The 14,869-nt window shown below is 37.0% G+C and overlaps 1 protein-coding gene across 1 annotated transcript in view; it reads left to right on the top strand.

The window, feature by feature from the left end:
- LOC146136334 (dynein beta chain, ciliary-like) overlaps nt 1–14,869 on the top strand; it is a 70,394-nt gene that overhangs the window by 30,694 nt on the left and 24,831 nt on the right. The window contains exons 53-54 of the mRNA XM_083396065.1: nt 1,509–1,605; nt 12,684–12,835. Coding sequence (XP_083252191.1) covers nt 1,509–1,605; nt 12,684–12,835 — 249 coding nt within the window. The remainder of the gene's footprint in view (nt 1–1,508; nt 1,606–12,683; nt 12,836–14,869) is intronic.

The raw sequence follows: 14,869 nt of genomic DNA, 5'->3' as shown, positions 1-14,869 counted from the left end.
AAGTCTGTTTTAATAGTGATTGCTCGGACCAAGCCATGGTAAAAATTTACCGAGTAAAAGCTGGCAAAATATAGCAAACCATAGGCGTTAAACCGTTTTAATACAATGATTATATTGCTTTTTAGTTTATGTCTAATTTAGCTTAGGCTTATAAGGGCAGGTTTAGATCTTATCCGACTATTAGCTAGTAGTCCTGTTTTGGTCTTATTCCGAAGTGATTTACTGCAAAGTTGATAGTAAACCAATTACGTTCTTTTGATCGGAGTACCCTTTTTGCCCACAATTTTAGGTCATTTACTCATTACTGTATTACCAAGTGCACTAAACGAGAAACTCGTTTATCAAAGTCAATGAGTACAGGATATAAAAAGGAAGCAGTTCATTTGCGAACAATGGTTCGACCTACTCACATTTTGCGAACAATGCGAACTTTAATGAATTTAAAAAGCATGACGTGATGTATTGACTCCCCGTTGATGTTTTGACATAGTATTTAGGTTATTTGAAATCGAGGTTCTGCAGTTGGAAATGATATTAATGATATTACAACTGTATCAGTATTAAAACAATAAATGTTTTAAGGATTTATGCGTTAGTCTCCCAAACTAGGTGTATAAATATGTTGCCAAATATGTAAGAGGCTCAATTAAACCGTTACCTTGTGTGCCTATGGTAGTTTATAAACGGAAATTTTGGACGGCTGCGAATCCGAGTTTTGCGAAATTTCAAACTAAACGACATTTTCATAAGCTCGCCATATTTTCATTTTAATTATTTTATGTTTTTTCCGTTTAATTACAATAATTAAATCAAAAAAAATTCGACATAACATGTTATACCCGGACCAATATATATTCTATACATCTGGCCCTTACTGAAAAAAGTTTGAAGGCCACTGGAATAAGCCAACGTTGACGTGTATTACGTACCTGAAACGATATTTATACGTCTAAAATTTTATAGAAAATAACCTATTAAAAGTTTCGTGTTTAAGTATTTTTAAATTCATAGAACAACATTTTTCAAGTTAGATTTAATAGATTTGTTACATGCGAAATTAATAATATACACCGATTGTGATATCCCAAAAGTGCGACTCGGTCGTTTAGGTCCCGTTCCAATTACGCAGATTAGCGGCATTCTAATTGAGTGCCAAGGTAGTAGCGTTTGCTGATTGTTGTTAAACAGCCGGGGCACACAGCAGCACATCGGCGCCAATCATATGCCCAAACCTGCAGTATTTTCCGTATACGACTTATTATTCTAAGCTATTGACAAACTAATGTCAGTTTAGCGCAGAAATAGTTCAGAATTAGGCAAAAAGTCGTCAAGCAATCTCGGGGACGCCATCATACCAACACAACCGTTAAAAACAAATGACAAAAAGCCTATCAACGTCCACCGTTCAGAAGAAAAATAGTAAAAAAACGTCTTTCGGTTTTTGCATTTCAAAGGCTTGCACTAACTCAGTGGTTAAAGTTTAATCTATATAAATTATTTATTTACAGCGCCACTTCTGCGTCTTTGCAGTCAACTTCCCTTCCAATGAAGCGCTCGAGAGCATCTACACCGCTATTCTTGGATGGCACTTTGCAGGCGGATCAGGTAACAATTTCGTTATTTCATTTTTGCGTTTCAAAGGCAAGACACCACAAGTTAATACTCGTGGCAACAATATTTATATGGTGTTTCAACATTTTATTTTATGTCTTGGTTAGGTAAACTGATGAGTCTTGACTGTTCTATGTAAAAAACTCTTCGATGTTAATCTGTGTTTATTGCAATATTTGCAGTTACTTACTGTCGAAAGTTTGTGCTTAATACTTTAGGCTTTGCTAAAAGTTTATTTTGAACATTATTCTTAAACCAGTCGCAATTTTTTCGCCTAGCCGATCAATTGCAGATTTAATCGAAAAATATTCGTATTTCCTTTATATTTGACAAAACGGTATTGATGCACAAATGAGATATATACGATCCCTGGAAGAAACAGCATGTTCTGTGTTGCTTTATGGTACACACAACTTATACGGCACAATTCGATCACAAATTTATTTCGTGACCTTTGACCGATGCTCATAATCAAAACAACTTCGGATTACAAGTTGCTCCGTTATAACGTACTATCAAGCGTCCCTTTAAAAGCCGTTACCCGAAGTAGTCAAATATGTTCAGAAAACACATGTAGTCGACTTCTCACGTTTTTTAATTTGACAAATGTAGAGCTTCTGAAAGCATCAAGTCTTTAACGTAGTTTAAAGCTTATCTTGAAAAATACACTAAATCAATACACACTACGTATTATTTGCAAATTATGCAAAAGAAACATAAATAATTTTACAAATTAAGAAAATACACGGAAATGACATTGTCGTAAGTATAAGTTTCGGTTATCGGGTATGTCTTTTGCATTCAACAAACTTTAGTCGCTTGTCTATATATTTTGTAGTCAAGACTTGTAAACCCCCAAAAATTTGTAAACCCCAAAAAATCGAAATACACCTGTAGTACCTAACAACTATAATGAGTTAAAAACAAAACGTTCGTAAAAAACGCCGTTCATGAATGTGATATATAGTCTAAACTCTAAAGTAAACTGTAACAACTTTTGGCAACTGGTTATTCCGCGTTATGGCGAACCGCAATATGGCCACATGTTCAAAAAAATGAAAAAACATTCTTTTGCAGCCTTTAGTTTTCAAATATCTGCAGATAAAAGTTTTTGTATTTTTGCGTCTTGTGTCGTCAGGTTTGCCATGTATCTTTTCCGAACCACTCTCTTAGCATCCACAAATCCCCTGGGTTATCTTTTCACTGACAAACGTCGCAGGGCGAAATTTTCGTTCGCCTCGTAAAAATCTTAAAGAGGGTCGTTGGTTTTGGGCGATTTCAAACGGACACGCAGGCTGTTTTGTTTAGACTTTAGCAACATGGCGTTTGGTTTGCTGCTGACAAATTTGTCTCGACTCTACTTTCCGTTGCAAGTGGTACGTCAATTTATGACGTCATCTCCAAAAAGTTTTTGCCTATCGTGGCAAAAAATAATTGGGGGGTTCGTGGTAAAAAAGTTTAAACCCCTGCAGTAATGGTTACTATTACTTGACAATTGCGCTGTGACGTTCACCTCGCTGAATATTCGCATCACCTTGAGTAACCAGTAGCGTACTTAGCGCATTTTACGACAAAATGTTACTTTGCAACGCCTTGTAGAAAAACTAAATTGCAAACTCTACCCATGGCATAAACACGTTAGCCGCTCGCCCAATAACATTTGATTGACATTTGACAATAAGGCGGAGGTTATCGGCAACGCTGACGCCACACTACTGGGCTACATTTAAAACCAGCACAGTAATTGTTTCGCCACCGATACAGGCTTTAGTTTAAACGTTTCACTTGGCGTATGTTCACATTTAGATGAAACTGTCCGCTATAAAACGAATAAATAAATAAATATTGGTTCAAATTACCCGATATAAACGGCAAACTTGGATCAGATATTGTACTTTAAACATCCCTACTCATCAACATGGGCCACTAGTGCGACATCTACCATTACTGACATAAATAATCACCTTAGCCCACTCTTAGAAATTATACCTTTGCTGAACCTTCACCTCCCATCTTATCACCCCGTCCAAAATAAAAAGAAGCTCTATATATGCGTATTCCATTTTCAGTACATGCAGTTCTAGCAAAGGTCAATTTTATAGCTTTTATCCAAAATTTAGCATTATATGTAGGCTAAATTCCATAGTCGTTGCAAAAACATCTACAACTAGACAGGTGATTGTATTTCATCCTGGTTGTATTTTGTCAGGAGGGTTTAGCGCGTCGATACTATATTCTGTCAGGGGTATTGTGTAGTTATACTATATTCATCCAACAGAATTATTTGTTAATGTCCGTGTACTCTTTGTCATACAACAGTGTGGGAATTTCCGCGCCGACGCTCTGTATTCGCTTCGACAGGAAAACAGTAGGCCTATTCTTTGCAATATTGCTGGAAAATTGACATTTATTGGCATAGATATGATTACTAAAACGGCAAAACACATTTCCAAACTAGAATTGACTTTTATCGAAGAATTTCAAAACATAAATTGCGTTTCATGAGATCAAATTTAACATTCTACCAATTTTTACAAAAATGTAATGAATGTGATTGGCAAAAAGTATACACCTATATTTTCATGTTTCCCACATGTCCAACTCGCCTGCTTGGCTACACATTGATAAACGCATTCGGACAAAATAGTGCTTTATAAAAAAGGTTTAGAACAAAACTTGAAGGACCTAAATGTTTCTTTTCCATTTAACGTAGAATGTTTATCAAAGAAATGGCCTTTGGACCTTTTTGTTGTTCATTTCAACAGTTTGCAACTATAGCTTCCAAATCGAAAACCGATTAACTTGTCCGTGACACGTATTGGTTCTAACATGTCACAAAATTCGACGATTAGGCTATAGTATAAAAAAAACATCTTAGTAAGCACAATTAATCTGAAGTTTGGTATCTGTACAATTACGAGAAAGTGTTGCACAGCTGTCAATCCGTGGACAACTCGAAGTGTCTGTGTGCCGTCAAACAAAACACACATTTTAGATTTAAAAAGATTAACCATGTGTATCAAAATGCTGGTGGATATGTGATATAGTAATGATTAGTGAATAAACTAAGATTTGCATTACCTTTGAAGGTTTTACCCTTGGGTATTTTTTTTGCGTGTCACAAAAAGTATTCCGTGTCACAAATAGGCGTATGCACGTTTAGTACAACATTTCAACATTGAAGGAACCACTGTTAGGGTTGTAACTTGCATGCATTAGATACAACTTGCTACACAATAAAGTACCCAAAAATGCCAACTGTATAGAATTTTATTATTATGCTAAAGCACCATAATACTGTTCCGTAACCTACATTTACATACAATAAATAGAAACACATTTTTAAACAGATTTGCAGAGCTTTAGCGACGCGTTATTTTGACATGTAGGCCTAAACATCCGTAAAATAGTCTAGTCTAGTAATATGTCTACACAATATTAGTTATTCGGTTAGTATGATGTAGGAGAACTAAATAAGAAATAGCCTAAAACACTGGTTCTCAACCTTTCGTACACTACCCCTCCAATGGGCTCTCAACTCCTTTGTACTTCGTGGATATGAATTCATAATAAAACACATGAATTCATAATAAAAAAACTTGGTTCAACTGGTTAATTAAAAAAGGAGGCTGCTCCGTTGAAAACCCTGACTCTCGGTTGAAAAAAACAGCACCCGAGTCGATCAGAACGTTTTGCAAATTATAAAAGAAAATAATGAATGCTGTCGTAACAGATTTGTTCGGCCACATATGTTGTAGCACTTGAAATCAAACTCTGTCCACAAGTCATATATATGCTTCGGATCAAGTTACTCTGCGCATACAATCATATCGCGTTTATGTTGAAAGCAGACTTCCACATCCGATTGTCATGTATTGGCAATTAATTTGGCCCAATATGGCGCGTTCATATCCTGCATAAACCTTTTCATGTTGTATAAAGTTTGAGGCCAGGGATTCCCAAACCATTTAGAATATTACAAATTTTAATTTAGCAAACCTTTCTGCTACCATTAATGTTTGTTCGAAAACATAACATGTAACTTCTGCTTTGGTGAATTAATTTGCAACTAATTTGTGATAGCAATTTGCATTAGTTACCGAAAGTAAAAAAGGGTACAATTTAAATAGATAGGCCTACAACACGTAACAGCTAAAATATATTTGATATTATGACTGGCAGCATGTGTTTCTATATTATGTAACACTTTTAAAAGTGACGTGATTAGGCTTACTTCTTGACCCTAATACGCGACCCCGAGTTTAGAAAGCTTTGAGTATTTTACTGTAGCCTACCACTTTACCGATCAAGATAAAACAAAGCAACAAAATCATCTTCCACAAACAACGATTAATCTAGTAAAAACTGACAGATCAATAATTAAACAATGTGTCAAGTTTCGTGCTGCTTCACAAATAACAATAACCAATCACGTCTTTGTGGATGATGTTGCGCCAACAGCAAAAAAATGGAGCACAGAGACAAAATCAACCACCATTATATTTCTCAAACTTTGACAATTACGAATAATAATTTATGTCGAAGCGACAAATAGCATCGTCCATATGTTTGCCCTTGTAGCGACGTTTTATACGCACCTCACAGCACACAAACATCTTGACATTGTAATATTTTATTTGTAGTAATTAAATTTAACAAATGAATATTACTAATTAAAATATTAATGTCATTTAACTATGGGTGTCGGTTTCCACGTTTAAATGGTGTGAGATTCCACGTTAAAAAAATCACGTTTTTGTGCTATCGGGTGGAAATTTCTACCTTAACCATCAATTGCTGGGAATTACACCATGATTTTTGGACGGGGTGGGGTTCTCCACGCTTTCATGGTCTAAGGATGGATATTCCACGCTATGAATCTCATGCTTTTGTGTTGGTGGAAAATTCCATGCTTAGGAGTTTTATTTCCACCTCTTTTCACATGATGGTGGAATTTACCACCATTTTTCACGAATTTCTACCCTAAAGTGGATAATGACTACCCTAAATTTTACAGTGTGGATAAGGACTGCTATTTTTTAAAAGGCGTAAGTCCGCGGCAAGTCTTGTAGTTGGTGCAACATTTTCGGACTTGCGTTCTCTCGAGCATATACTTGTATATTTATACTTTTTTTTACTTGTTTAGATAAGATTAGAACTAATTTAACAAAATTCCGTTTGTCCACATCGATTAAATTAAAGATTAAAGAATTCGATTTACGAAATTCGAAAAACTAGAAAAAAATACAAATTTAAATATAATTTCCTTTAATATAAACAATTGAAAAACAAAAGTTATACGAAATTCGATTTACGAATTCGCAAAACTGGAAAAAACTACAACTTTAACTATAATTTCCTTTAATATAAACAATGAAACTTTTGTTGCTAGCACTGTAAATAATAAAGATTTGTACCTTTTCAGACTGATGTATAATTTCCCTGCGAGGACGAAAAGTTGTTTCGACTGACAAACTAAAAAACACCTCTGACCAAATAGCAGTTTTAGTAAATTCGGGAATTAAATGAGGGTTATATTTAAGCAACAACTTAAATTAGAAATAGCAGCTAATCGCTTTTTTGTCTTAATTAGTCAAGTCTTATTCTGCTCTACCTAGATGCTGGTATGCGTTTAATTATATTATTAAAATCAACTACATTGCTGATATAAAAATGCAAAAATTTCCAAAAAATTAAAAAACTACAGCTTTTAGTGTATATTTTTTATATATATTTTTCAATGAATGCATAAAGAAGGGCACTTGGTTCCAATATCCTATCAACACTTTTTCCGCGTATAGTATTTGGGCGTAATACGCAGAAGGACGTAAAGAAAGCGAAACGAATAACGAACGAAATGAACTTATAAAAACATTAACAAAAACAACGATTAAAACTGACGACATATTATACACCGGAGAAAGTGTTCCGAGCACAGTAACGTAATATTCCCTGAGAATCGGTTTTAGTATAAAATTGTTGCATAAAAATCTCGTGAAGCGGTTTTAGGATAGTGACCGAGGAGGTTCCAGTGTTTGAATTTTACATAAAAATCTGCAACGAATTAGGCAGAAGATTTGTGTAGGCACCACTATAGGCCATCCTGATCAATCTCGATATACAGAAAAGATTTTACTTTTTTTTTGTTTGTACGTAGAACATTTTTAACATTATGTTGGCACAGATATTAGAATAGTAAATAATGGTTTTACATACTTTTTACAGCTAACTTTCACGTGAAGGTATTCACCATTTCTTGCTCTTTGACGCTCTTTTTTAGAGCTTCAACAAGAACCGGGCAGTTGTAGTTTCCATGGGTCGGCACTCGGCAACTACCGCAGATATGTTTAAAGTCACAATTGCCGCCTTTAAAGCAACCGTTCTTCTTTTCATTAAAAAAATGACATATCTTGCGGTGATTGTTGTAGCCGTACCCGTTATGACCCTGGGCGTAGTTTCCAGCCTTATTATTGTTAGTGAAAGCTCCTTGACTTCGCTGGAAGGTTTTTGGCTTATTTTTTTTCATATTGTTTTGATCCGGGGCGCGTTCGTAACTGTTTCTGGCTGCTCTTCGCGGATCTTTTGGTGGCGAATATACGCTCTCGTCATACTTGTGGCGTTTTTGTCGGACCGGTGACAGGGATTCGGCAGGAACCGAACCTTGTCTTTTTGACATTCTCCTTTCTTCGGGCGAGGAAGCCGAGTCATCTTTGCAGGAATAAGCGGGGGATGTCCCGTTCGTTGCGTTCCCCCCCGCTTTAAGTGGAAGCTTACTACGTTTGTGACCCCGGTCGGACGATTTTGAGCGCATACCCGGCCTGTTTTGTCCGGGCTTATATCTGTCTCCAGCCAATTGAAGTTTGCTCACAGCGTGCAGGCTGTCTTCACTTTCTTGTCGATTAAACACTGTCACACGCCGAGACTCTTCGCCTTCGCTTTGCGTGGACAGGCGTCTCTCAGTCGAATGTTTTCTATGTCCTTGATCTCGAAACGCCGAACCAGCTTTTTCCAAAGCAGGTCTAAACGACCAGTTTCGCTCGTTTTTGGCGATGGCAAGTGCCTTTTGGTATAAGTTAATTACCCGATCCGGTCGACTTGAATCATCGATGAAATCGGTTGCAAGACGTTCCAAAAGCCAAGCGAAGCGTTTCAGCAACTTGGTGCTAGCTGTGGATTGTTCCGCATGCAAAACGCGTAGAAGCACATTCAGAAAGCGTTGCATATAGCTCATCGGATTTAGCTTCATTAAGTCGCTGATTGTCTCTCTGTCTTTCATCACGACAACGTTTCTTAACTCTGCGGGGATTTTTCGAAAGTGCTCTTCGAGACTGTCCTCTGTTGGAGAACCCATTGTCGAGCTGAACGACTGGTAATCAGGTGAACGTGTTTCCATTTTGCGACTAAGACTCCCTTTACACTTTTGGCAGAGAGCTTCTGGCATGGTGTACGACTGAGTTGAGGCGCATTTCATTTCTGGCCGTTTTGTTTTTCCACTTTCAGGTTTGATTGCTTCATCAGTACAGGTCGCAATCGATTTGGTCTCAATTTCTTTTTTCACTGGCACCGCTTCAGTTTTTAACTCGGACACAGTTTGCACCTGTCGGCTTTCAGTCTCTGTTTTAACCACGACGGTTTGCGTTTCGGCGGTCGCTTTCTTGCTTGTAGCGCTCACTATGCTCAAGCACTTTAAAGCGGCCAAAAACTTGTCGGCAGTCATTGTGATAAGCTTTCCATTTTGCGGATCTAACTTGCCACTTGGACAGTCGCGCGGTTTGATAAGAATGTAATAGCCATCTAGTATGTTGGTCATACAGCTAGCAACTTTTTCTGCACCCATCTTTACTTTCACAACACAACAACATAGACCAGTTTTATTTGTTGGGATCCTTTTATAATCAATTTTTTTTAGTCAATGGGGTGTCAGCGTTATCTCATACCCTAGACTTTTTTATTTCTTCCTGTCGCAGTTGCCTGAAATGAATAGTAGCATTATATTAGACCTAGACGTCTTATCTAAGGCGGATACAGATTATATACACAAGCGCCACTAACGCCTTTATAAACAAACAATGAAAAATCCCCTTTTACATTGCAACAAACAAAAGGTAAATCCGTTGGATTTTTATCGACAACAAGTTAGTATTGTAACCCTTTTACAAAACGATCATTAGTTCTCGTTATTGGTATAAAAAACTTATGCTCCTTATATACAGGATCCTTGGAAAAATGATTAGCATACTTTTAACTGTATAGTTGTTAAGAGTTAAGCCAAATGAGTTGTTATAATGTGGTTTTTATAGTTACTTTTTTTTCCAACTCTTGTTGTTGAAAAATGTAGAATGTACGTTTGAAATGTGTCAACATATGTTCCTCAGGAAAAAAAGTTTTGCTTAAATGCCCAACATTTCCCAAGTTAGGCAATATGGATATGTCAAGCAAAACCTATTGCACAGGTCGTGTCATTACATTTACTTTCGTTTTTTTTTCATGCATACATAATTAGGTATGGGTTACAAAGTCCCTACTTTGAACATATGTTTTGTGTTATGCCTGGCGGAAGTACTAAATACTAAGCACTGGTGACGCTGGTAAAAACTATGACGGTTTTATTTCCACGGGTCCCAACAGCATTAGGTCATCTAACCTATTCACTATCCTACTACCTTAGTCGTCTGAAATAAATACAAACGTTAAATTAAAAACTAGGAAGTATTATCCAAATTTCTTCCCAAGTTTTTAAAAGCAACTGAGATAACCGCACTGGCGTCTTGCTAAACAAGTGACTGAAAAATCCAGAAGAAAACAAAATAAAGTTTTGTATAGCAAAACAGTTGTTCAAAACAAAGAAGGTTATATTGGTTAATTTAGCACGATATTTGTCCTTTTATTGATGCTTTGTTGTTGTGGCTCGTTAACACGTTTCTTTAATTAAGAAAACAATACACAAAATTATTTTTTTGAGCGGGTAATGTCGTTATCATAATAACGGAATGGCGTAAATAAACTGGGCACTGCTACTAAAAATTTAAACCCAAATTTCGTTTAACATTTAGTAAAACAAAATATTTTAACAATTTTAGTTGACGTATATAGGTATTATTCAAAAGCTCAACACCAGCTACATGGTTGCCAATATACATGTCAAAACAGGTCAACATCAATATACAGTTCATCAAGAGTGCAGCCTGATTTTCATCTCAAGGCATTATATCAAAGCCTGAGCTAAGGTAGCCGGTCTATGTTCGACGAAACTTCTTATTAAAAGTGAAGACTTTCAAACTTCCTGGTGGCTTACCAAAATAAAACCGTCTTTCTCAATTCAGTTGCGAGCGCGTCTATTTTCCTGTGAAAGAAAAACGACCAGTCACCGATGAAACAATGGTTAAATAGGGAGTAGTGTTGCGTATCACAATCGCTGCTGCGTCGCGCGTATCCGCGCTTTCAAAGGACGAAATTCGTTTAACATTGTTTTCCCACGGCTTGGACGGGCCAAAAGCAAGGAAACGGATTGTTGACGCACACAATGCACAGCAAGTAAAACCTTCCTAAATTTGAACACATTAGGCAAAATTAATCTATTTAATACATACAAACATTTGTGTGTAACGATGTTGTAGCGGACTTATGAGGAACACACAATAAGACCCACTAACAACAATATCTAAAGCAGGGTTATATATAATACATCAGACGATTAAAACATAATAGGCCAAATACGCAGCAATATTGAAAACAGAAAAATATGTAAAATCGTCTGAATAAAACTCTAAACCTGCTGTACAAAAGGCCTAAATGGAAAAATGACGTATAAAACTGCAGGGAGGTGTTAAATCTTTTGTGCTCCTGCAATCACCTCAACCTTCGCTGTGGGTCTATTTTTGACTCAAAAAAATATATATTTCGCCTGACTAAAGTGATGTGTTCGCCTGAAAAGCGTTAGTTAGTAAGGGGTCAAGATTTATGAGATGAATTGTTAAGCAACCCCGTAAACCACTACATTTGGGCTAAAGAATTAGCAAGGTTTAGGGTTGTAGGCTAAGATGCCCGCCTCGGACAGCCGTTCGAACGTTCGAACTACGGTAAATACACCCATCGAGTGCCAGTAAAGCACGGGGTTTGGGCAGCAAGTTTTTGAGGCTACCAGCCGTGTGACAAAGGTTAAAAGGATGTAATCTAAACAATTATAAATTCCCTTAAGTTCCGAGGCAGCTAATCAGGCGTTCTATTTCAAAAAGGTCATTTCCATACAAATCGTATCGATGAGATGATTATTCCAGTCTAAATAGAATGCAGAAATAAGATTTTTTCAGTTATAAATGTTTTTTGTCCGTTTTACATAATTAAATGCAAGTAAATGTAGTAAATATTTTGTTTACGATTTACGCAAATTTATTGAGTTCTTACGTAACTCTAAAGCATTAAAGGATAACAGGAAAACCGCACAATAGGTTTTGTGCGCTTGGCGCGAATTACTTGACGTGGTTTCTGTAGCGGTGTGGGGTCAATGGTCCTGGCAATTTCTTATTTTAGTTGAACGTTTGTCATTTAACGAAAGTTATTTTTTTATTACTTGAATTATAGCGTCAATTTTGGACGCAAATTTGTGGTCTCAAAAAAATTCCCTCGCCAAACTAAAATCCTAGGTCCTTCCCAGCTGTATACAGGCCTGGACATGTACAACAAAGCGCAAACAAATTTGGATACGGTATCACTTGGCACTACTTTACTCTTAAAAGTATATACTAGTATTGGGTGCCCACAGTTTTTGGAGTTTATGTTTCATAAACTTACTTATATTCCCAATTGTTACGCCATATCTGTTATTAATAACTGCCGCTACCCTATTTTGTAGAGAATACTTTATCCGCCCACAGCTTTGTTACGCGTTGAAAACCTATTTGTAAGGCAATTAATTACAACTTAAACAGGGCAATTCACGTTTCCGCACCTGTCGATGTTTAAATGCAGAAAATTTGACTGGGTAACGCACACGTTTACAAAAAAGTTTATAAGCAGCCGGCCGAAAGTGCTTGGCTACGTGAGTTGACTAGCCCTGTTTACTTTTCGTACAGGTTTCACCTTCGCGCCTTCAATTACGAAATCGATCGAGACCGTTGTGAAGGCTTCAAGCCACTTACATCAGCGCGTGGTCTCCTCATTTCTGCCCACTGCTGTTAAGTTTCACTACATCTTCAACCTACGTGATCTCTCCAACGTCTTTCAGGTTTGTTCGCGTTTCCGTAGGCTTAATAATACCGTGATTACATTTTAGGTCGGATTAGCAATATTCTAATTAGACAACTGAAACAAACGTAAAGCAATGCCAAAAGAGCAATAAAACACTACTTTCTGGCCAACTTTAAAACTTGAACGACTATTTGCTAACGAGTAAAAATGTATTTTTCCCGTATCCTAAACTAAAACTCTGTCAGAACATCTATTGCTACGCGTGGCCATGGCAAACAGCACTGAAAGCCTACCTAGGAAGCAGGTCATGCAACACCGCTCAAAAGTGTCTGGCGTTGTGGCCAGCGCGTTTTTCTCAAAACGACAGTGCGCTGGAATGCCCATCAGCCCATGAGCTTTATGTGTGCAATGATTGCCGATTACAAGCCGGAGGACCGTTAACTTCTATAGCATAGCTTAAAGATTCCCTGAGGCTTTCTGCTCAGGGGAAAGGCGTTGTTGGCAGCGGGTGGCATTTTTTGCGACTGTACAATTCCAGCTGTACTTTGGTATGTTAACATCCACAAGTAGATGTTTACTGGAAAAGCCCCTTTTTCAGTTAATCTAATCATTAATAGTTTAAAACAAACCTTATATTAACCTTTGTGCTACTTGTCAAACCAGACAACTGCTTATAAAAAGTCAAGGGCTGTCACAACATAAGACTAAGTCAATTTTTTAAACAAACATTTGAAAGAAAATATTGCACACTCAGATTTTAAACCAGCAACACTGTGTGTCGGCCTAAACGCTGGAACGTGACGTCTCTGTGTTTCCGTTGTTTTTCATTGTACTACACAATATATTAATGTTGCTTGAAGGCGTTTAGTAGTGTAAATTTGGCGTATTGATTGCTTTTATAAATCAAACATTTTGGTTCCGTTAAGGCTGGATTTATCTGTCAATTATTACCTCGGCCTAGTCAACTATAAATATTGACTCAACGGTTAATAGTAACGTATCACAATGCCAAAGTGTGACATGCGGTTCTCTCACTTTGTCGTGGTTCTCTCACTTTCTCAGCTTGTGGCGCATCAAGAAAAATTTTTGGAACCATTTTATCATTACATAACAATCCAATTCAATAATAACTGGACAACTACATTACTATACGATTGGTAAAAAAGTTGAAGAACATAAAAGTATCTAATTTGATAGATATCGTTGGGGCAAATCTCGCATGCTTGTTGCCTACATGTCATCCCTATAGGTAAATTTTCCACACTTGGAAGTTGTTCTAGCCCAGTGGTCGGCAAACTTTTTTTGTCGCGGCCCAAAGCACACTACGAAAACAGTGGCGGATTCGGGATATTTGCTTTTGAGGGGAAATATTACACGGCGCCTTGATGCCCAAAACATTGCCATGCGAGGAATATATAAAAAAAAATTACGTTTTATATATAATTAAAGTTATCGTATATAGTTCGACAGGCTCAAAAAATATACCGTAGTTCGACAATCTCTCAGGAGCACATTTGTCTGACAGCGGGACAATATAAAAACAGCGGGACAATATAAAAACAGCGGGACAATATAAAAACAGCGGGACAATATAAAAACAGCGGTACAATATAAAAACACAGCGGGACAATATAAAAATTCTTAGCCACACTAACTTTGAAAATAAATAAGTGCAATGAATGTACGGCTATCACGCGGTCCCCAACTAAAAGATAACACTAAGCTGTGCAAAAGAACTCGCGACCAACTAAAAATGGCTCAGCGGCCCACATTTAGGCCGCGACCCACAGTTTGCCGACCATTGTTCTAGCCACTGGATTCATGCTTTTTACCGCTAAGACAAATCAGTAAGTTTTACGTGGAATCATTAATTCGGGTTAATCTAATTTAAGCTGTCAAAATCTACACATTAAATCTTTCAATTTTTCAACGAGACTATTAGATATACTACAATATTTTTACAAGCAATATTACATAATAAACAAGCACTAACTTCCAATAGGCATGTACTAACTTCCAATAGGCACATCATAAAGAGCTCTGAAAAACGATGACCAGGCTAATTGCTAGC

The sequence above is a fragment of the Ascidiella aspersa genome, chromosome 8 (genome assembly GCF_963924565.1).
Source record: "Ascidiella aspersa chromosome 8, kaAscAspe10.2, whole genome shotgun sequence".
Lineage (NCBI taxonomy): Eukaryota > Metazoa > Chordata > Ascidiacea > Phlebobranchia > Ascidiidae > Ascidiella > Ascidiella aspersa.
Note: the sequence above shows the minus strand (reverse complement) of the source record. Positions and strands in the feature narration are given on the sequence as shown.